Consider the following 22,847-nt stretch of genomic DNA (forward strand, 5'->3'; position numbering starts at 1 on the left):
CGACCAATCTGAGACAGGCGAAGTAACAAACGATTTATCGCGAGCACCTTCATTCCCAAACAACACACAGCAATAGCAATACATGACATCTTGAGAGACGGAATACCTTAACCAGGGATGCTTCTTTAACCACAAGGGAGAGAGTTTTTCTTAATACCACCAATATCTCTGAAAGTCAAAATTTTATTCCATTTAAATTTATCTAAATTTTGCTATAGATAGCAAAAAACGTACATGAACGAACTAAAGACAATAGGACAATATGCACAAGATTTGCTTTCACCGTTGAAAGTTTCAGTTTTTTAATGATTGTTTCTCAATTCCAACAGTCGAACACAGCTGTCCACAAATTTCAATAGCAGTTTACTGATGCGAACGATAGGTTCGAAACACGTGTCCTACATGTACGTCATAAATTGTGTTAACCTCGACATCCTTCAGCTTGATGACTTCATTTTACTATTTTTTAAACAAGATTAAACACACGAAGTCAAATGACTCCCCTAGCATGGACAGTCTTAGTTTAACCCTCCCCCCCAAAAAAAACAAAAAACAAAAAAACAAAACAAAACAAAACGAATAAACGAATTGACGATGCAATTGGGATTATCCCCTTCATTGCAAGCGGTGGGCATATGGGCGCATATGCATGTAAAAATTTAAATTTTACATGCATGTACATGTACATAGTCTTAACCTTTTTGAATTAGTTTGTCTGGGGGTTGGGTGGGGATTAAACTTCCACTGTAAATATAATTTGTATGGTCGTTGATGGACAATTTAGAGTTGATTCTTATATTTAATATGTTTCAGATATGAAATTTGATTTTCCCCAAGTCAGCCTATTTTTGTTAAAGTTTTAATTCTCCTCGATTGCAACTATTTTTAACTGATTTGACTATACTTTTGATAAACGTAGCTGATGAGACTTTAGGTCCGAAACATGTGTCCTGTGTGACTTAAATTTGATAACCTCCGGCATATCCTATTTTATTTGGTCTTGCCTCGAATTTGTCTTTGCCCTATGGGTTGTGAATCTGGATTATTCCTTAGTATTTTTTTCACTATAGTTATGATAAAAATTACTGACTTTGAATCCATATTTTATGACAATGGCAGCACGTTGTATGACGGCTTCGTAGTTGATAAAGAAAGAAGTTGGTTGTTATCTGATCTGACTTGAGAGCAGGATGTCTTAAGTAGTTTAAAGAAATCAAATAAAAAAAAGAAAACTTGCTCTCTCGCTATCATGTCTTTGCTACTGGTTGCAATCGTTCCACGAGCAAGAGATTGATTTTATGTGGCCATAATGTTCTATAAAAAGTGGTGCATTGAATATAATATAAATAAGTCTCATCTTTGTTGAGCTTAAAGTCACATGATCGAATGGTAGCTATATAGAAAAGCAACAACATGAATATCAATCAAATATTTAAAATAATTCAAAATTCTTCAGTACTAAAAACATACAAGTATATTTTGTTGTCAACTTTGTGATAGTAAGCTATAACCCTAAACATTCAAATTTACTACTATATATCAGTTGACTAGGAAATAACTTATTCTAATGTTTTAAATAAACAATAATTGACTTGTTTATTTAGCAATTTTGTGGGACAATTTGGGACAATCAGAACTATGAAAATTTCTAAAGTGGGGCAATCAGGAATAAACCGAAATTTGATAAAATATTATGTAGTAGTACTGGATGTCAGGGGTAAATTGGGATAATTAAGCTCATGTAAAGGTACAACCATTATTATTTAAGTTCCGGATTTCGAATTGTGTGTTCCGTTAACGTCCAGGTTTTAGAATACACTTGACAGGAAGTTGTTTACATTTATACTAATGTGTATCGAAGAAAATTTTACGAAAAATCTTAAATGTCATCAACAGGAGGTATTTATCGGTGATGAGAGAACAAAACATAGGGTCGAACAATCATTTTAGCAAAGAGCAATAAGTTTCGTCGTCGATTTATATTTCACAACGCCAATACTGAGCGGATTGTCTTGATCACTATTACACTAACAGTAACACTAGTAACAGCTGATTTGTGACCTATTTAATATCGAAACATACTTTCTTGTACATTAGCAAGGAAATATACTAGCTTTCAATAAAAATAATTGTGCAAAAAATGTTGGCTCCGATTATTCAATCAAGATGTTGTATTTTGATTGAAATGTAGCCAGATTTAGTATACTATGTTTTTTTCATGAAAGTCGAATGTACATGTAATGGGAGAGCATGATTTGACTCACAAAATTATACTCCGCCACCGATGATCGAACCCTAGACCGCTCGGTGACAATCCAGCGACAAACCGATGTGGCTAAAGAATTAATCCCTTAGCCAAGTCAATTGACTGGCTATTTAAATCTCACTACCTACTACAACACAGGTAGGCTGTCCTGCCACATTTTCCCTACCTTTAGAAATCTTCGTACCACGAACGACTCGAACACTAGCTCAATAGCTAAACCAAGCCCTGTGGGTTTTTTAGTTGGGCACCAAATGTAACGGGAGAGCATGATTTGACTCACAAAATTATACTTGTCATTGAGCGGTCTAGGGTTCGATCCTCAGTGGCAGTATAATTTTGTGAGTCAAATCATGCTCTCCCATTACATACAATATACTTGAACTCTTCTCATATAATGGGCTGTGTTTAGCTTTTAAATGTACTAACTCTTAAAGTACAAATATTTTCAAAGTAATATGAAATGTGAAGTCAAATTTTCTGTATCAAACATATGTATGTGTAAGAAATAAAACTAACCCATTGTGAATGAGTGAAATACATGTACATGTAGTTAGGGATTCCAATGGCATGCAACATTTTTGCATTGGGCAAGAAAATTTCTGTTGGTGATAAAAAAATTTATGTTGGCACATGAATTTGGTCCTAAAAAATAGGAATTTGAGTGGCAGCTTAAAATTACACAGTACGATCAGGGAGTATATTGTAATATAAAGTCCCTGGTACTTCCAGTGGCATTATCGGTAATGTGCATGTGTTCATATACAAATATACATGTAACCTGTTTAGAGTAAACAAATTATTGGTGATAATATGTGGTGATTACTTTTTACTTGCCATAATGTAAGTGATGTAATCATAAGAAAATGGGTTTGTTACATGTACAATTGGACATATTATTAGTCTTCTGAAGACAGATTGCCGACCAATTAAAATGACTCTTAGTTATACAAGTACTATGATAATACAACTGATGATTTATTCTACAAAATAATGGAAAATTTTGACATATTTATATTGAATTAACCAATTTCATGCTACATGTACATTTTTGTTGTTTGTTTTTGTGCACTTCATTTCATAGCCTAGGCTATGATGTATGTACATTTAATTAAGTAATAAAATGCATTAATGGTTTCATGTATTAACATTGTACTTTTTTTCAGTTTTGCTATCAGTATTGGCTTTAGTATTTTGCTGGACAGATTCTGATGCAAGTCTTCCATCATGTAAGTTATGTTTATGAAGCCTGCAAACCTAATTTGGAGTTAATTGTGCATTGTACACTGACACACATAATACATGTATAATCGCAAAAACAATCCTGATATTTATACTTGTACTGACAGAATTTTGATCACATACATATACATGTACACCCCATTTTATTACTATTTCAATTTTTTATGACAGGAAGTCAATAGTCATTGTGTTAAACTAGTGTCACGATGAATACTAACATGAAAAATTTCTTGAAATTTATACTGCTCAAAAATAAGAAAAAAAATATGGTGTTCTTTTTTTTCAGACGGGAAAGCAGTGATAAGAATCTTCAAGTTAACTTTATTTGGCCTTATTGAATTTTTATTTATGTTATTTTGCACAGTATGTTGCATAGAAGCTCAATTTTTCTGGGTACAAATTCATAAGTACATGTAGTTTAATACCAATGCTTTTTAACTTTATTGCTATGAATTTACATGTACAAAAAGTCATATGCAAACAAGATTTTAAAAACTTTTCCTCTGCTACAAAATTTTAATTACACATGTACAGTTATAAATAGCTAAAGTTCAATTTGACACTAAATTTAGTTCACTTTCACATTTATTCAGACTGCCATTCTGAGATACTTAACAACCGGAAAGGAATTATCAGCACAGGTGGAATTATAAGGCCTGCTATATACTGTCATCAGTGGAAGATAACAGGACAGCTGATAAATACCATTACTATAAGGTATTATTATACAGACTACAGTGTATTAGATAATATATGTACGCAAACTCACCCCTCAAACAAAAAAAGCATGAAAAAATGTTATAGATGAAAACAAGAGAAAAATTGGTTATGCTCTACTACAATCTAGAAAATATTTGCTAAAATACTCCCTTTCTCCCCTTTTCATCATCCCTTCTTCCAACACATTAAAAACTTTGACTGCGAGCATGCTTAATTTAGAATGTTTAAATACAAATCTTGTGAGAATCAGGTAGAATTTTGAAAATTTGAAAAATATCCACATCAAAAACCACACTTCAAAAAAAAAGAAGAAAAAAAAAACAGGTCAGACATGAATGTAGAAACAATATTTGGTCAATATTTGAAAAACAGAGTTCCATTTATTTTCACAGCTTTTGTAGCTGTTTTGCCAAAATTATGTTTATTTGTTCTTCTATTTTTCTCAAGAAGCAAAATTAAATAATAAACAAGTGAGGCACAGTCATGGCCTGATATTATATGTTGTATAATGACCCAATTTGTAATACCAGATACTATTAGATTTTTTAATATTTTTTCAAGGAGAGGGAGTTTCTCATGCTCATCTTGTCGAGCAGCTTTGCCGCGAGACAAGGTGAGCATGATAAACTCCTGTGAGTTGAAAAAATATTTATTAATCTGTTTATCACTGTTTTGCTGAATTGTCAGGTATTAGTTTTCTTTTATTTTCAATAGTCCTGACCTAAATATGTAAGTTTTAAAATTCCTTTCAAGACTATTTTTTGGCAACGTGCTATGTGACGTCACATGTTGTGCAGCTGTGATACACATCATTTGAAAAAAAAATTGGTTAACTATGACGGTCACGTTCAAAATTTGGAATAATTTTGGGATTTATTCATTCTAATCGGGTAAGTTACTGTATTTAATCATTTTCCATTGTAGACTAGAAAATATTGCCACAAATTAGCCATTATTTCATACGCAATAAACAAAGAGACGGTTATTTGGGCTGTCAAATATTCCTACGCTGTTGCTTGTATGTCATGCGAGGACATAGAAACTAGCAATAATTTTCATTCTCACTCGACTGGCGTGAGATTGAAAATTATCGCATAGCTAGATCAAAGGGATTTTAAACAAAATAGCGATAAATATCTTTCATTACAGTTTCAGCCAAATAACCTTGGGAATACTGCCCGATGGATCGTGTGGTGGGAACTACTTAAAAGTAGGCAAGAATCAGATAGATTTATGTGGGCAGACAACTCCATATGTATACAGTACACCCTCTGGGAGTCTTTCCAATTCTATTGAGGTTACATACTTTCAGAATTCCTCCCGAGCTGATGTAGGATTCACAGCTCAATATGTTTCAGGTATTGGTTTATAAAAAGATTGGTATTTTCCATTAAACTACTTTAATAAATTCATCAGGTGATTGACCTTTAACCTATGCCCTGAACATCATTGTATACACTGTGATTTACTTGGCTAGAAGACTAATTCTCAAGCTGAATCAGTGTGTCACTTAACTGACACTGAACCATTTAGGGTTTGGTCCTTGGCAGTGAAGATGTAAATTTGTATAGTGAATAATGCTCATCCATTACCTTTAGCATTCAACGAAAAAAACCTCAGTGTTTATAAAGCTATTAAGGTTGTTTGCAGATCAAGCCCTCTTATTATGAGTTACTTGTCTAACAGGGTGTCTACTGTTGTTGAGTCAAAAAAAAATCTCTCATGTTTAGTTACAGTAATATCACAAAGAAATAATAACGGATTAATGTTGATCATCATTGCAATCTATTCAATTGTTGCATTCAGTCAATGCATGTAGGATCTAACAACACTCCATTCTACTTTCTGTTCAGATGACTCTTTCAGAATGCTCTTTGTTTTCCCTTTGAATAATGCTTCCAAAATCATGAAAGATGAAATCTAATTGGCTGATCAGAAAGTAGAATGGAGTGTTGTTTGATCCTACATTAAGTGACTGAATTGAACAATTGATAAGTCTTATTTTAATTAGATTGTTATCATTGATGGATAATTTTAGATGTAACCTATTGGAAGACAATAAGCTGGAGAAGTCTTATCGATAGATATTTCACTTTTGAAATGAAAAAAAAAATTAAAGACCTACATGTTCCTTATTTTTAAAACGTAGTACTGTAAACCATGAAATTTTTAGCGGCAGTTTTATTTTCGCTATTTTTGCGATAATACCTGTAATGCAAAAATAAAACTGTCGTGAATATGAAAGAACAATGTACTATAATTTTGGGAAAAATCGTGAAAAATTAAAGTACTTTCACAGTATATAGTTTGGTTTAGGCAGGTTTCGCTGTACATGTAAAATATTTGTGTTCATTTGACTTTTTATGAGCGACTCTGTGGGTGTTTCTAGAAAAGCAGAGGACGCTTACCCTACCGGTGCACCTGGTCCATGCTCCCAGTTTTTAGTGGAGTCCGAGTTGCTCATTTGCTTTTGTTACTTTATATGTATGATTTTAGTTACCTTATGTTCTTTGTTGTGTATGTCTGCTTTCCATTTCTGGTCTTTGTCCCTGGATTACATTCTTTTGATTACCGCTATAACCTTGGTTCGCTTGATTACTCTTTCAAGTGATTTTTCTTTTACTTACATTTGTAAAGGTATAGTGTAGGATTTTCCTGCTTGATTATAGGGATCTTAGATCTGCCCATATCCCTGACTGCTTTCCACATTTACATTTGAAAAGAATTCTTATTTGAATTTCAGTATATAAATTGTACATGGCCCAATGCAAGACAGATGAATGGCCATGTTCAGACGGATACTGTATCTGGCCAAGTTGGCGATGTAATGGAGTCAATGAGTGTGGAGATGGCAGTGATGAAATTCAGTGTAGTAAGTTCTTATTAAAGGCCTAATAGATTGTACTGTGTGTTTTTTCCTGTTACAAAGGCCAAAAATTTCAGGTTTGTCAAATATACCCAGATTTATTCCTGAAGATGACAATATTCTGAGGACCTCAGCGTTACCTTCCTGAAATAAATTATTATTATTATATTATTATTATTATTATTATTAAGGTAAAAGTAATACACTAATAAATACATGTAAAACTGGGCTAGCACCCTTACTAATGTTACTGCCCCTGTGAGTATCCACTTTTTTAGTGAAGCTAACTGGGATGGGAACCAGATACAAGCTACAATGTATTTCTATATTTTTTTTAAACAAATGGGGTGCAGGTTAGAACTTTTCAAAATACATATGTAGGTGGTTTTGAGTCCAGGTTGGTCAGGTAACAGGAAACAGACATTAAAATTCGTTGGCCTTATAATTCAATATATGTTGATCTAAAAATCAGGCAAAAAGCCATGCAATATTCAGATAATAGTAATGGTCAATGAGTGCTGAGATAACAGTTTAAGGCCAGAGTGTGACATGGCAAGGTGCAGAACCTACTGACTTTAAGTACATGATCCAAATTATTGTATTGGCACTACATACAGAATGAGGGCAATGAAATCAAGACAGAAATATCACATTGATCTTGAAAGGGTAAGGTGTGATGTACTGTTAACACATTCTGATCTGGCATTTTTCTGTTTGTCAACAACGCCACAGTTGATTTGATATAATGTTGTCTTTTGAAATTTTGAAATATCTTTTTTAGTGTTGTTGCAGTAGTCAGAGATAGAAAATATCTGTGAGAAGTAACAAGAGAAATTCTATAAAAGTGCAGATGAAACAATATATATTTCTTTTTGATTTCAGAGACCACAACTACACCAGAACCACCACTAAAGTGTAGACCTGGTCAATTAAAATGTTCATCTACCATCACTCAACGTGTGTCATGTGTCAACAACAGTTTACAGTGTAATGGAAGTAAGCCGATGACTGTATTTCAGTGAAAACTGTATACACCAAACTCTGAGTATACTGGATACCTGTCTGTACCAGATGTTTTCTTTAAAGTCATTGAAGTCATCACTACAGAAGTTTTATGGTCGTCATCATGAACTCGTGGATCGTTATGGTGTATCCATCAGCACCATGAAAACTGATTTATTCAACGGGTCATAGTTTTCCTTACCTCGTTTGTCTACCCTGGACTTGACTTTTTATGAGCAACTCGGCGGGTGTTTCTAGAAAAGCAGACGACGCTTACCCTACAGGTGCACCTGGTCCATGCTCCCAGTTTTTAGTGAAGTCCGAGTTGCTCATTTACTTTTGTTACTTTGTATGTATGATTTTAGTTACTTTATATTCTTTGTTGTATATGTCTGTTTTCCACGTCTGGTCTTTGTCACTGGATTACATTCTTTTGATTACCGCTATAACCTTGGTTCCCTTGATTACTCTTTAAGTCTCTCTTTATCAGTTTCAATTTCTTGAACTTGTGTAAACTGAACACCTGTCAACACAGAACAAATGCATGGTTTAGACAGATTTCTTTGTATTTTATAAATTGAGAATTTTTGTGTCGACCGTACCATGTCAATCTTATTTAACCATGCCATTTTCAATAGATTATTTTGGTAACATGTCAGTAAAGAATAATCAATGGAATCAAGATAGGAAATCATGTTTCTAGGTTTGAAAGAAATGGCTGAGTTGGTGAGTTCTTAGCATTCAACATATTATTGAATTGGGTTGCTTATTAGTATATCTTAAGTCTTTCTAAAATCTTATTTTACAGACATAGTATGTGAAAATTTTGATATTTTATGTCGGCCATATTGGTTGCCATCTCAAACCGTCTGTCTGAACAGCAGCTACAAATGTGATGGAAAACCTCATTGTCTTGGTAATGAAGATGAAGAGCCAAAATTATGTGGTAAGAAAGAAGAAAAATATATTTAAGACAGCATTCAGTTAGTATTGATAGTGAATATGCACTGTGCAATGTGTCACCAAGTGATTTAAAAGCATGGTATATTTTTATAAATTTTGGCTGAAAATATGCTTCAAGATGACTTGTAAATCCGACATTTTTGGGATTGTGATTTTTCTTCAAATCTGACTTCAAGCCAAATAAATTTCTATCAGAGTAAGGTTAATTTACTCATGAAATGATGTTTTAAACCTCCTTGTGAATTGTTCAGTTAACTTTTTAAGACATTTGATAATAGTAATTCTATCAATGGCAAACCAATCAAACCATTTCTACAAATTGTATAAGGTATTCATAAAAACCTTGTACTTTTATGAAACAAAAAACTGTAAAAACTTATGAAATTCCAACCCTCCCCCCCCCCCCAAAAAAAAAAAAAAAAAAGAAATTTGAAGGGGAATAGCATACTCCATTCTATAACATTTTCTTTTATTTATATTTCATGTTTTTTTTATTTATTCATTAAACTTTTTCAAAAAAAGTATATTATGTCTACATTACAAAAATATATCAAAATTTTTGTTTTGTCTCTACAACATCACCTTATCTGTACTGCTTGAAATCCAATAATGAACATTAAAAAAATAAAAAAATATATATGTATGTACATGTATGATATATAGATGCTATAAATATTAAAAGTTGTTCATATGCAGCCTTATTTAGCACATGTAACTATATATTGGTAATATAAAGTCAAAGATCCTTCATCTGTTATGAACATAATGGATATAATTATGTAAGGTGTTTAAAGATGTCTGGTCTCTTATGTATCTATTCATTTGTTTTATTTGTCATTCCTTAATCGGAAAATAAAGAATTTGATTTGATTTGATATATAAATATTCAGTGAGCTCATACACAATTTACTACAGCAATGGTTGTGGTTGGCTGAGAAGCTATTTTCTTACTTTCTTGCGAGGAAAGGATTTTTGACTTCTTACGTTGTAAGAGTAGCTCATAATTACAATTTTTATTTGTCATTTTTTTACAGGGTATACAACAATTCCAAACAGGATCAGTTGTTCTGCTGACCAGATCTTGTGTAGATCATCCAGGGATTACAGCCTCACATGTTTAAGTGATGACAAGAAATGTGATGGTAAAGAGGACTGTCTGAATGGAGAAGATGAACTTCCTCATATCTGTGGTAAATATATACTAAATATTACATGTCTGTATTGCATGCCTTATCAACCCAAGACTCCTATATCACCCCAAGGGCTACTGGCCTGCAGGGTGATATAGGTCGAGGGTTGATATCACATGCGATACAGATTGTGACATGTCAGGTTTATTACATCATATATTTTAACTTTGCTTCAATTGTGTTTTGTGTAGGGGTGTGATATAGGGTATGCGATATATGGTTAAAGATATAGGGTTTAAACAAACAATTATAATGCATGTACAAAAAAGATACATTTTGATCTAAATATATGATATATGTAAATTATACACACATTTTGATGCTTCATCTTCCAAATATACAGAGGAAGATGTTTACAAAATGCTGGAATTTTTAATCGACAACATATTTGTCCAGTGTGTTGGATGTGTTTTTCGACAAATTGTGCTTCTTTACTTGCTGACCTATTCCTTCACTCTTATGAGGCTGGCTTTATAGCTGGTCTGATTTGAAAGATAAAATGTCGTTTGGCTAGATCCTTTAATCTCAGTTTCTGCTGTATAGATGACATATTACCTTTAAACAATCCTAATTTCGGGGACTTAATACATTGCATCTACCCCAAAGAACTTGAGATAAAGGATACTACAGATACTGTAAGGTCAGCCTCATATCTTGACCTATACTTAGAAAACGATGGTAAAGGAAAACTATTGACCAAACTTTATGACAAACGTGATGACTTTTCATTCAGAATTGTCAACTTCCCTTTCATCTGTGGCAACATCCTTTCAGCACCTGTGTATGGAGTGTTCATATCACAATCCATATGTTATGCCAGAGATTGCCAAAACTACGCAGACTTTTTGTATTGCACTAGAACTCTAAAAAATAGGCTTATATTGCTACAAGATTGAAGTCATCACTACAGAAGTTTTATGGTTGTCATCATGAACTAGTGGATCGTTGTGAAGTCCGAGTTGCTCATTTGCTTTTGTTACTTTATATGTATGATTTTAGTTACTTTATGTTCTTAGTTGTGTATGTCTGTTTTCTATGTCTGGTCTTTGTCCCTGTATTGCATTCTTTTGATTACCGCTATAACCTTGGTTCCCTTGGTTACTCTTTCATGGGGAGTTGTAGGTGCTGTAGTGATCAGAGCTATGTAACAGCATTGGACCTTAAATCTGTAATTTTATCTTATCTGGTTCTTAATAAACTGGAAATGTAATACATGTATATACAAATGAAAATTTTTTCCTTGAATGCAATTGTATCAGGACTTTTGGTCTACTCAGCCTGAGTTATCCAAGCTTTATTTGATACCTGTTTTTTTATTTATACCATATAAATTCGACACTTGTTATTTTCATGTGATTCACACATTTATTTAGCAGTTCATTTTTACTACATCACAATTTTTCTGCAATAAGCAGCATACTGTAGCTAAAATACTTGTCAAAAAAAAAAAAGAAGTGTATTTTACAACTGCCCCCAGAGCCCCCTGGCATGAAGTCATTATGACCAGGTTTGGATGCTACACCTCTGTACTATATTAAAATTTTGTAAATATAATGTTATAATCAGTATTTCAAATACTGATCTTAATAAGAAGCAAATTAAATTAAATGAATCAACTTTGAATGATTATAAACAAATTGAATGTGAATAGTTTTTTTTTCCATTTTGGTATGCTGAACATTAGTCATGGTTTTTTTGCAGGATAATTCAGTTGTCCTTTTCACAAAAAATCGTTACTGTAGAATTAGTTGTAACTAATGACATGATAATAGATCAAAGTATTGTGATGTCACAACTTACAACTTATTTTACTCTCACAATATTTTTTGTGAAAAGGACTGCAGAACTACACATATTATACTCAGATTGTTTTCCAGTATGATTTCTAGGAAAGGAAACATGTAGATGATTAAAGTCAAGTCTTTGTAATAGTCAGGCAAAATGGGAAACAGTCATGTGAAAAAAACTACCAATTCCATAATATTTTTTCACTCAAGGAAGATTTCTTATTTAAATGGCTAATTTTTATCTCTTCGTCACGAAATATGTTTGGAAATTTTCTCAATTGAATGTTTAAGGAAAAAAAGATTTTTGAGTTATATGACCCTGGAATATTCACCTGCAGTGCATTGCAATGAATTAATATCACATTTTACCAAAACTATTTGGAATATCCTGTCTTCATACATTGATTCTGATGGTATAAATTGTCAAATTATTTAAATTCTCCATTGCCAAACTCTTCCTAATTCATTTTATTCTTCAGTTCTTATGTTGATGCAATTACCACACATAATTTGATATGGGCATACTTTGAACATACTATTGTTTGTGGGGTACAAATTTTTGTGGATTTTGCGGGTCAGGTAAACAACAAAATTTGATTCCCAATGAAAAGAATTATTTATTTTAAATTGCATGACAGGATCATCAAAACCATGAATTCAAGAATCCAGGATATATTAGGTGTAGTTGCACACAGTAACTTTCGATCATCAGATGTATTCTCAAAGATGATATCTGGTTCGGTCATGATTCAAAAAATATAATAGCAGCAAATCATCTTGTTACTATAAGCACCTTTGATGTTTCATCCACTGCCCGATTTATCATAAAGGCTGATACCTATATGAAACTTCTCAAACATTGCTTTTGATACTGTTTCATTCAGTATAATTTTGATGAATTCTATTATTACACTTTCTTTCTAGATTCACAGTCTTGTGATAAATACATTGACCTGACCAGTGCCAATCCATATGGCTACATAACTTCACCTGGATATCCACATCCTTACTTAGATGGTGTTCAGTGTATCTGGCATTTCCACAGCCTAACTAATGATAAGATTCAGCTACGATTCAAAAGTTTTAAATTGGAAAATAAAGCAGAAACTGATTATGTGTCTGTATTTGATAGTGACAATACTTACACTAAACACATCAATACATATTATGGACAGAACCGACCACCTTTGGTCATAGAGTCTACGTCAAATGTAATGACTGTTGTTTTCCATTCCGATTCTTTCATTACGGAGAAAGGGTTCAACCTCACCTTCCAGAACAAAGGTAATGATGTACATGCAGCTAGAATAAAAAGAGAAGGGGTTAATTATAAAGGAAGAAAGATTTTTGTTGTGTCAAAACGAAAATTTGTTGAGTTTTTCCAATATGAGTACTGTAGAGTGTGCATTTTGATTGTACTTTCAATTACATTATCGGTAAAAAATTTTCAGCAGAATCATGTTTATCAAATTTGATGTGAGTGCCAGTTTTTCAGGCATAATGATGTGATCCTGCACAAAATATCTCTCAAGGATGCTTTCTCTGTTTGAAAAGACCATTATTGATCTTTGCATCACTGGCTTTGCTCAGAAATTTTTCAATAGAGTCTTAGAAAAATGAGGTTTTAGACAGAGTTATCTGCCCTTGATATGTTCATTTTCAGTGCATTTCAATGAAATTGTAACACAATGGTCCAGCATGATATGTCTGTTTTCCTTGATTCTGATGGTATAAATAGTCAAATTACACTATCAAAATGATGGCTTTTTTCATACCATGTTTCACCTACTGCCTGATTCTTATAGGGATTAACACTCAATTTGTATATTGACCCACTAACCTTAAAAAATATTCTTTGCCTTGAATCTAGTTTGAAATTTAGAAACAGCCTATTTATCTATGTTCTTCGTAAGCAACGCATCATAAACAATGCAGCTTCATATGATGGTTTGGTATAATATTCTGTGGAAGGACTATCGCTCTCCGATTTCTGTTACTCAGTCAATCCATAAAATCAAGTACCCAACAAAAGGAAAATTATTCATGAAAATTACATGAACAAACTATGAAAGAGTAATCAAGGGAACCAAGGTTATAGCAGTAATCAAAAGAATGTAATCGAGGGACAAAGACCAGACATGGAAAACAGACATACACAACAAAGAACATAAAGTAACTAAAATTATACATACAAACTAACAAAAGCAAATGAGCAACTCAGACTCCACTAAAAATCCACTAAAAACTGGGAGCATGGACCAGATGCACCTTTAGGGTAAGCATCCTCTGCTTTTCTAGAAACACCCGCCGAGTTGCTAATAAAAAGTCGTCCAGGGTAGACGAAAGAGGAAAAGACGAAAGAAAAACTATGACACATTGACCAAGTCAGTTTTCATGGTGCAGATGGATACACCTGAAATTCATGAATGAATAAAATTTTGAAAGGAAAGAAAATTGCTACCCTGGAATTAAAAAAAATCATAGTACATGGAAAACTGTTTCAATTGAACCCCTTTTAGACAAGGAAATTGGATTCAGGTTTCAATAGGAGTCTAGTTTTTCAAGGGTAAAGAACATTTAAATTGATATAAAGGGACTTTCTGGTTTAAGACAGGCTTTCCAATTATTGATGGTTTGGTTTAGAGAAAGTTTCACTGTAATATGAATCTATGCATTAAGGAAGAATGAATGCTTGAATGAGATGATCAATCACCCAATGGCTTCAAAATATTAAGAGTAAAAGTATATGTGTATCTTTTTGTAATCTCGCTCTCGGTAGTCCTGTTTTTTAGACTTGCTATTTAATATTTCCAGGTAGCTGTTACCCTGGTCAGAGGAGATGCGGTGCTGAGTATGATTGTTACGACCATGCCTACGGCTGTAATGGTATATGGGATTGTCCTCTTACAGGACACGATGAGAAAAACTGTTGTAAGTTAACCTTGTCTCTATGATTAAATTGTTTTACCTACCTCATGGAAGTCTTGATATTTTGAAATATCACACCTTGTGTGGTGTGATATGATGTGGTACAAAAATTTTGCCGTAACAATTGGCTTTTGTCTATAAAATCTGATTGGTTGAATGTGATGTTGTGATGTTTCTCACATTGTTCACCCACAACAACTGGTGATGTTGGAGATAGAAGATGGCTAGAATTTCTACCCAAATGTCAATCAACCAAAAAATTCCAAGGAATCTTAGGGAAACTTATGAAATTTGAATACTGCAAAATACAAAAACTGTATCAGCTCATTTAATTGAATTTCAACATCAAAACAAACTTGTTGAGACTTGAATGTCATGATGTTATTAAAGTACTTGTGTTATATTTTGCAATCTTCAACTTTCACTCATCATGAGACCTATAATTCTTTTACCATATATTTCATGTTATATTCATTACAAGTAAAGTTAGGGGTATAAAAAAATCCACCTTGAATGAATGTCTTTTGTCTAAGTACTTTGCAAGTTTAACTCATTCTAAATATAAAAATAACAGTCATATTAATATTGTAAATTCCAATTTGCTGTATACGTGTTTCAAGGAGTAACCACTCATCAGCAGCATTTGAATCAAATACATAATGAGATCTATTTTCAAATACTAATTATATAAACCAAAACTATCAAGGTTTTACCCTTTTTAATGAATTTTGATGAATTGCTGTTTTTTTTTTTATTGGTTATCATATTTTAATGTGCATATAGCAAGATAATATCATGTTTTGAAAAAAAGATAACCAAATTTTAGGGTTTGACATATTTTAAGCATGTAAGCAATGTTCTATATACTTTTATTAAATTTTAAATGTAAGGTGAACAGGAAGTGAGGTAATTATTGAGATGTTTGTAAAGGAAGTAAATTCAACTTCCACATGGAGATTAAAAGGGATAATTCATTTAACTGACTTGCAGTTTGTTTTTTATTGAAAGGTCCTATAAGATAAGGACACCATTAAACTTTTTATTTCTTTGTAATACAGATTACTTTTTCACCCCTCCCCCCCCCAACCAAAGAAGATAATTTGTACCCAATATTTTTGCAAACTGTGGTGAAGTCATAATTATTAACTACTTTGTTTGTGCAGAGTTGTAAAAATTCTTCAATGGAATAGGGTTTGTAAGTCTCGTTCTAGTTTTAGTTTCCCGTCCGGAATTTTAGATGTAGAACATATCGAAATCCGAAGACCGGTCTGCATTTTATTGTTTACTTCCGGGAAATTGAACGCTGTATCACAATGCAAAAACTTATATTTTATGCTTTTCTTTATGTCTTTATCCAGTAGAACAAGATATTTGTCATTTTTTATCAGTATTTTTTCACAAAGAGATATTTTGCTTTTAACATTGAACTCAATGCTATGTACTGATGAATCTCTACGCATTTGATGAGATGAGGACCCATTCTCATGAAATCACGGAGTCACATGACGAGAATTACATACCCAATTGTCAAAATACATGTAATTGCTTTTTTTCAGATATGTGTAGCAAGAACCAATACACATGTGGACCTCGCATTAACCAATGTTATGATCTGAAGCAGCGATGTAATGGTGTTGCCCACTGCACAAATATGATGGATGAATTATACTGTAGTGAGTTTTTATATATCTCATATTCTGTTTTTTTACTCTATCCATCTGTTTGCATGTAAACATCTTGTATATCATGTTCTTTGGTGCCGCAGTATATAAGCAGTATTTGTTCTCTTTTCTGATGAAAGTTGTGGAAGGCATGACTTAGGTATTGCATCTTCTGTTGTCAGTCCAATGTTAAAATTGTGATAACAGTTAATTTCTAACATTGATGGTTTAAACTAATTACAAAAATAAAGAACCAGCATAATGTACATTTTTCATTAATTCTATCACAAAATAGAACTTTCTTTAGCTATTTCAAAAGTTACATAATCACAAAAGTACATACAAAGAAATTTTCAATAAACTGTGTCTGTTGTATATTTGTTTTGTCTACAGATTTATCCTTATATATCCTTATGAAAATCCCTGCCTGCATTTTTTTCAATCAGATTTCAGATATCTTTTGAGTGAAAGGAATCAGAGATATTGGTGTTTGATGAGTACCCTTAATGTAGAAATTCTGTTAACATTGATCATATTTTTTGCAGTAGTTGTTGTGTCCACAATGATCTGTATGTCCCTTTGTTGAAGTGTGTCAGAAACTAATATTGTATTCACACTTACCCCAAGTAAACAAATTTCAGCATGTTGCAGTTGTATAATGCTGCACTGGGCTTAGATTTTTCTTGATTAATGTTAACTGTTAATGATAACTTTTATTATTTACAGCCCCTATTCAATGCGGGTCTCACAATGGAACGTTTCTGTGTGGTAATGGCCGATGTATCTATGAGACTTGGAAATGTGATAAAACTAATGACTGTGGAGACAATACAGATGAACAGGACTGCTCACGTAAATATTTGTTTTCATGCCATAGAAATATTTCAGGAGGTAGACGTAGGGTAAGGGATACAACTCTTACAAATCATTGGAACGTTTGTATTCAGCATTTTACAGCAATTTCATGGAAGCATCACACTTGGACTGATTTTATTTTGTTTCAAATGAAAGCTTGATAGGCTTTGGTGAAATTGAATATGATACAAACATATCACTGATTTCATGAGTTATGTCCCTTATCCTAGGTCAACACCTTAAGCACCCACATGCATTTTGTTCAACTTAAAAATAAAGGTTTGACACTGATAACCATCCATGTTATTACTTCCTTATGGAATGAAAATAAATGAGTTGGAAGCCTTATCCATATCAATCCACAGGAAGAAGTAAGTATTAAACAAATTTCAAAGCAACAGTGCTATCCATAGCAATGGCATTGTAGTATTACTTTTTAGACTTATGCAAAAAAATTGTGGTTGTATATTTATATCATGCAGTCATTGTAATCGTCTGTGGACACTTGGGTTTTGTGCAATAATTTGACAATTAGTAATTTAGTTGGTTGATTTTAGGGGTAAAGACTTGAGCTCTTCAAAAACAAGTTGCTAAAAAGGGTAACCAGAAACATGCATTTCCCTGATGTCCAGACAATAACTTAACTATTAGTGAATGAATCTCTTTGAAATTGTATTACAAGAAGCCATGCCTTTTCAGAAGGAAAGTTGAAACATTTAAAAATACAGGTAATAGGCCTGAAGCCGGTGTTAATGTATCTACACCTTTGATAGTAAGCTCAAGTTTCTATCATGTGCCATATCATTGTGAAAAGCTACCTATGTAAGATAAGGAATTTATTTTTTCTTACAGATATAACAAACTTGATCAAGATTGCTGCTGTATCTGGAGCTCTGATCTGTGGCCTACTTTTGGTTGTGGCATTTGGATGTACCTGTAAGTTATACAACTTAAGAGTTCATGGACACAGACATGGTAGACACGAAACTCCATTATCACGACTTTATTCTGAATTTATGCGACGAAGAGCTCCTCCACCTTACCATGAGGCCATGTTGACTTCCCGACCTTATGATGAGGTTCGTAGGGATTACCTTGAACATTTACAGCAAATAGGTACAAGGCCTCCTTCAAGAAGGAGCAGACGCAACAGAAACAGAAATCAAAATACGGAAAGACAAGCAGCTGGTGATGGAGAATGTCAAGATGCTACAAATACCAACCAAAATGGTCCTCCAGAAGAAACACAGAATTCTGTCAACCGTGAGCTTGAACGTCAAAATTCCACGTCTTTGTTGCTTCCTGAGAGTAGTGGCTCTTCTGATTCTGAAACTGACACTGAGAATCAGACAGAGAGTGTTCAAGTAAGCATATCTGAGGAAAATGTGGTTACGGCTTCCTACAGTCGAAGTGGGAGCCAAAGTAATAAATCAGACTCTGATAGTGAAACAAATATATCACCTCCAAATCAAATGCACCCAGAGCTGGACTCTCAATCTGTTGATGTATGTAGCGTAGATGCTACAATAGCTTCTTGTGATAGCATAGACGATTCTGATAAACCCATTGATGTTGTTGTTGTTGAAACAATTTCTCAAAGACGCCATGGTTCAGAGGAATCATTGGATTCCGTTGAATCAGAGGATCATAGCTTTGGTGAATTTACTATTGCAGAATGCTGAGTATCTTGTTTTTTACTTGTTTTACTTGAAAAAATAGTTTATTTGTCATAAAAATGTAATGTGATAATTTTTTTACAGTTTTTGTGAGGTGTTCTAGATTTGATTTATATAATGTTGGATAATTTTCTATTTTTGTTTGTAAATTATAAACATTTATGCCATGATTTGAAAACACTACCACTAACAATTCATCATGATACCAAGGTATCACAAACACTACCACTGAGGATGAAACGATTCATCATGATACCAAGGTATCACAAACACTACCACTAAGGATGAAATGATTCATCATGATAGCAATGTATCACAATACTATTGGTGATGATACAATTTGATACATTAGACCGAGGTTTCGATATGATTCGATACAGGTCAAAGTACAACTTTTTTCAAACAATTGAAGAAATTTCTATGCAAATAGTATGGAGAATATATCTTTTAAGGCTAAATCCATTAATCTTTGTTAAGATAACAGTTATAGACTCTAACAATGAAACCTGGCTTCAATAAAATTCTTCATTTTTAAATCTGTTGAATATTCTTTATTCCAAATTAAAGAAAATATGTAGGATAATCTGTTGTTATGTATCGTATTGAAATGTATCATATTATCATATCATAGTGTTATTTTCTATCATCATATTTATGCAGAAAAGGTTTAAACCACTTCCTGTGCTTTTGATTTGGGGTTTTGTACCATCCTCCCCAAGTTGAATGGGGGTTTTGTTCCATCCTCCCCAAGTTGAATGGAGGTTTTGTACCCATTCTCGTGAATTCATGTGGGTCACATGACCAGACTTACTAGCTCAATACCTTAGGCAACATGATAAGTTTTTAGTTTAACACAGTGTTTGGCATCAGCTTATCAAATGGTACTCTAAACCATTTTTTTGCAACTTTCCTCACCAATTAGTGTTTTTAATCAGGTTGATTCAAATAGACTTTTTTGATGATGGTTTTTTTTCCTACAGAATACCATTTAATCAAATTGCTATGTAAAATTTGTTCTTGCAGCTTGTACTGTTAGATTTACCTTCTTTGATTATTTGCAGAGTTAGGTATTGTAAACATGCTTTTGTGGATGCTTATTTCGCAGATTTTGTCAATTTTCCGGGTTTCAAAAATGATTTAGTCTTATATTGTGATTCAAATCTATCTCGTGGGTACTACTTTAAGGCTTTTATGTTCATCGCAAAAATAGCCAAAATTAGTACGCCACGACAATTACTACTGTTATAGAATGCCCCAGCCTTGTATCAAATTATTTCAAGTAAATTTGATTTAAGTATGAATATTGTTTATTGATGGATATTGCCTTTTCAATTTAACAATGACCCAAGTTAAAAACAAGATACACCTTTAGGTATACTGACAAAATGATCACCAGAAAGCAATTTCTATTGTGTATTTTTTTATTTTTGTAAGATATTAAGGATAAATCATGCAGCAGAGTTAAATTAAATTTTCCTATTTCACAAATATTTATTATTTATGAAATCATGACATGAAATTTTTGCAGCCTAATCAAGGGAAACATTTCCACTTTTCTAGTTTGAGTTATATATTTAAGAGTAAAGTACATGTATATTTTTTCCATTTGCTGTAAGAATTATATTTTGTGGTAATTATTTTTCACTTTTTTATCTGTAGACAAGCACAAAAGAATGTACTCTTGGATATTTTTTTAATGTGTAAAAATCTCAAATTCATTCAAAACTCTGATAAATAAGTACCTTGGAATATATTCATTCAATAAGATTTACTAAGTAATTTCCACTACACTAAAAAAAATCTTGGATGCAGAAAGGATAATTATTTGTTGGAATTTTTATCTAGAATTTGTATGATCCAATTCTAAAATAATTGCTAAATTGGTTGAATTTTTTACCATTACCGGTACTTTTTTTCTTGGCTTCTCTCTTTGCACTAAAAGTAGTGTTTCATATTTTAGTGCTATTGAACTATAATTCTTAGTGCCACCTGGTGGATGAAACTTCTTTGATCTGCATACTTAGTGCCACCTGGTGGATGATCTGCATAAAACTGATTCTTCCATTAGTGCATCCAAGGTTTTTCTCCCTTGGAACAAGAGAGGCTGAGTAGTTCTGGTTTATATTTATTTGGTGGAACCCATGAAAATTCCAATCCCCAACAAAAAACACTGTTGAAGTACCATGGTAAAATGTTTGACATCATCCTCATTTCCTTATATGTTATCCTTGGTACTTTTCCTAACATGTGAACTCCTCCGTATTTTTCTTTCCATGTGTACTCTTCTGTATTTTTCTTTCCATGTGAACTCTTCGGTATTTTTCCTTCCATGTATATTCCTCAGTATTGTTCCTTCCCTGTAACCATTCCAATAGAGGTGTAATGAAACATTCATTGTAGATTTTTCTTACTACAGTGAAACCTTCTTAAACCAAACAAAATTTGTTGGCTTTAGACACAAGGTCAGTTTTTTCAGGTTATAAGTACATTTGAACTGATACAAAGGAACTACTAAAAGTGTCTGGTTTCATCAGGTCTTTGATTTATCCAGGATTTTGGTTTAGACAGGTCTCACTGTAAGTATACCAGAATTACATATCAATGCTGTGGAATTTTAGTTCAATCATGAGATAAATTAATTGAAATGATCTTGTGTTTGGTTTTATTTTGCACTTATAATATCCAGTCATTGATGAACTTCATTTTTGCTATTATAATTTGTTGTTCTATATCGTGGTAAACTATTTGTCTTATTACAATGAATTCTGTCTAAGCAGAACCCTGAATAATCAGAAATCTGACACTTATATCATTGTTAAGTAGCTGTCTTTGTAAGAATCATGCAAAATCTGAAAAATGTGATACACCCCAAAAAGGCTACATATTTTTATTTTTGTAATTAAGTTGTTTTATGGGTCTTTACTATGAAATGTGTAATTATTCATTCAAATCTGGCTGCTCTTAGGAGATAATCAACATTGAAAATCCAATAGATTCTATTGTATTTGAGTGTCATTTACAGAGTTATCTCCCTTACAGTGCATTCTATACAATTTTTATCTCCTATGAGCATGGGTTATTGGAAAAACCAAACATTAATTTCTGTTTACTAAAGCATTTTAAACAAGATATAAAGAATAAAAATATGTAGGCTTTCCAACCATATATCACATTTTGCATGATTCTTAGCTGGAATGATATATATTTTTAACCTAGGTAAAGTGAACATCTGTCTTAATTGAACCAATTTCAAAGTCTAAAAGGGGGTCCACTTTAGACAGGTTTCACTGTACATAGAAATTATGATAAAGCACAATTATAGTTAAGATACTTTTAAAGTTTTGGTACAACAAAACTTCAGTGGTTTGTGGTTTCTGTAGTTTGTTCGGGTTTTGAATTCTTGGTTCAAGCAAACCACAGATGTCATAAAAATTGGTACCCCATGAAAAACAGTTTTGCTTTTAAAAATGATATGTTAACTTAGTTTCATCTGGTCTCAAAAATATGCCCTACATATTGTCAATCTTAACTGAAATTCATGACACTGTATATCAGATAAAAAAATCAGTAAAACCTCTCTAAACTGAACCCCTTTTGGGGTGAAAAATTTGGTAGGTTTGGACAGGTGTATAATTTATCCAGGTTAAAAATACATCTAAACTGACACAATGGGACTTTAAAAGTTGTCTGGTTT

At 32.8% G+C, this 22,847-nt stretch overlaps 1 protein-coding gene across 1 annotated transcript; it reads left to right on the plus strand.

The window, feature by feature from the left end:
- The first annotated feature begins 1,810 nt into the window (after positions 1-1,810).
- On the plus strand, positions 1,811-21,801 carry LOC148617762 (low-density lipoprotein receptor-related protein 12-like). The gene is made up of 13 exons (XM_088585308.1): positions 1,811-1,899; positions 3,430-3,492; positions 4,099-4,222; positions 5,375-5,583; positions 6,969-7,097; positions 7,974-8,087; positions 8,902-9,039; positions 10,091-10,246; positions 12,958-13,317; positions 14,848-14,964; positions 16,518-16,634; positions 17,349-17,474; positions 18,330-21,801. The coding sequence occupies exons 1-13, from the start codon at positions 1,884-1,886 to the stop codon at positions 19,157-19,159; spliced, it is 2,499 nt and encodes an 832-aa protein (XP_088441434.1). The 5' UTR covers positions 1,811-1,883; the 3' UTR covers positions 19,160-21,801.
- The last annotated feature ends 1,046 nt before the right edge of the window (positions 21,802-22,847 follow it).

Source organism: Perna viridis, chromosome 5 (genome assembly GCF_037379345.1).
Source record: "Perna viridis isolate PV_CMFRI_1.1 ecotype Kerala chromosome 5, ASM3737934v1, whole genome shotgun sequence".
In the NCBI taxonomy this organism is placed as follows: Eukaryota; Metazoa; Mollusca; class Bivalvia; order Mytilida; family Mytilidae; genus Perna; species Perna viridis.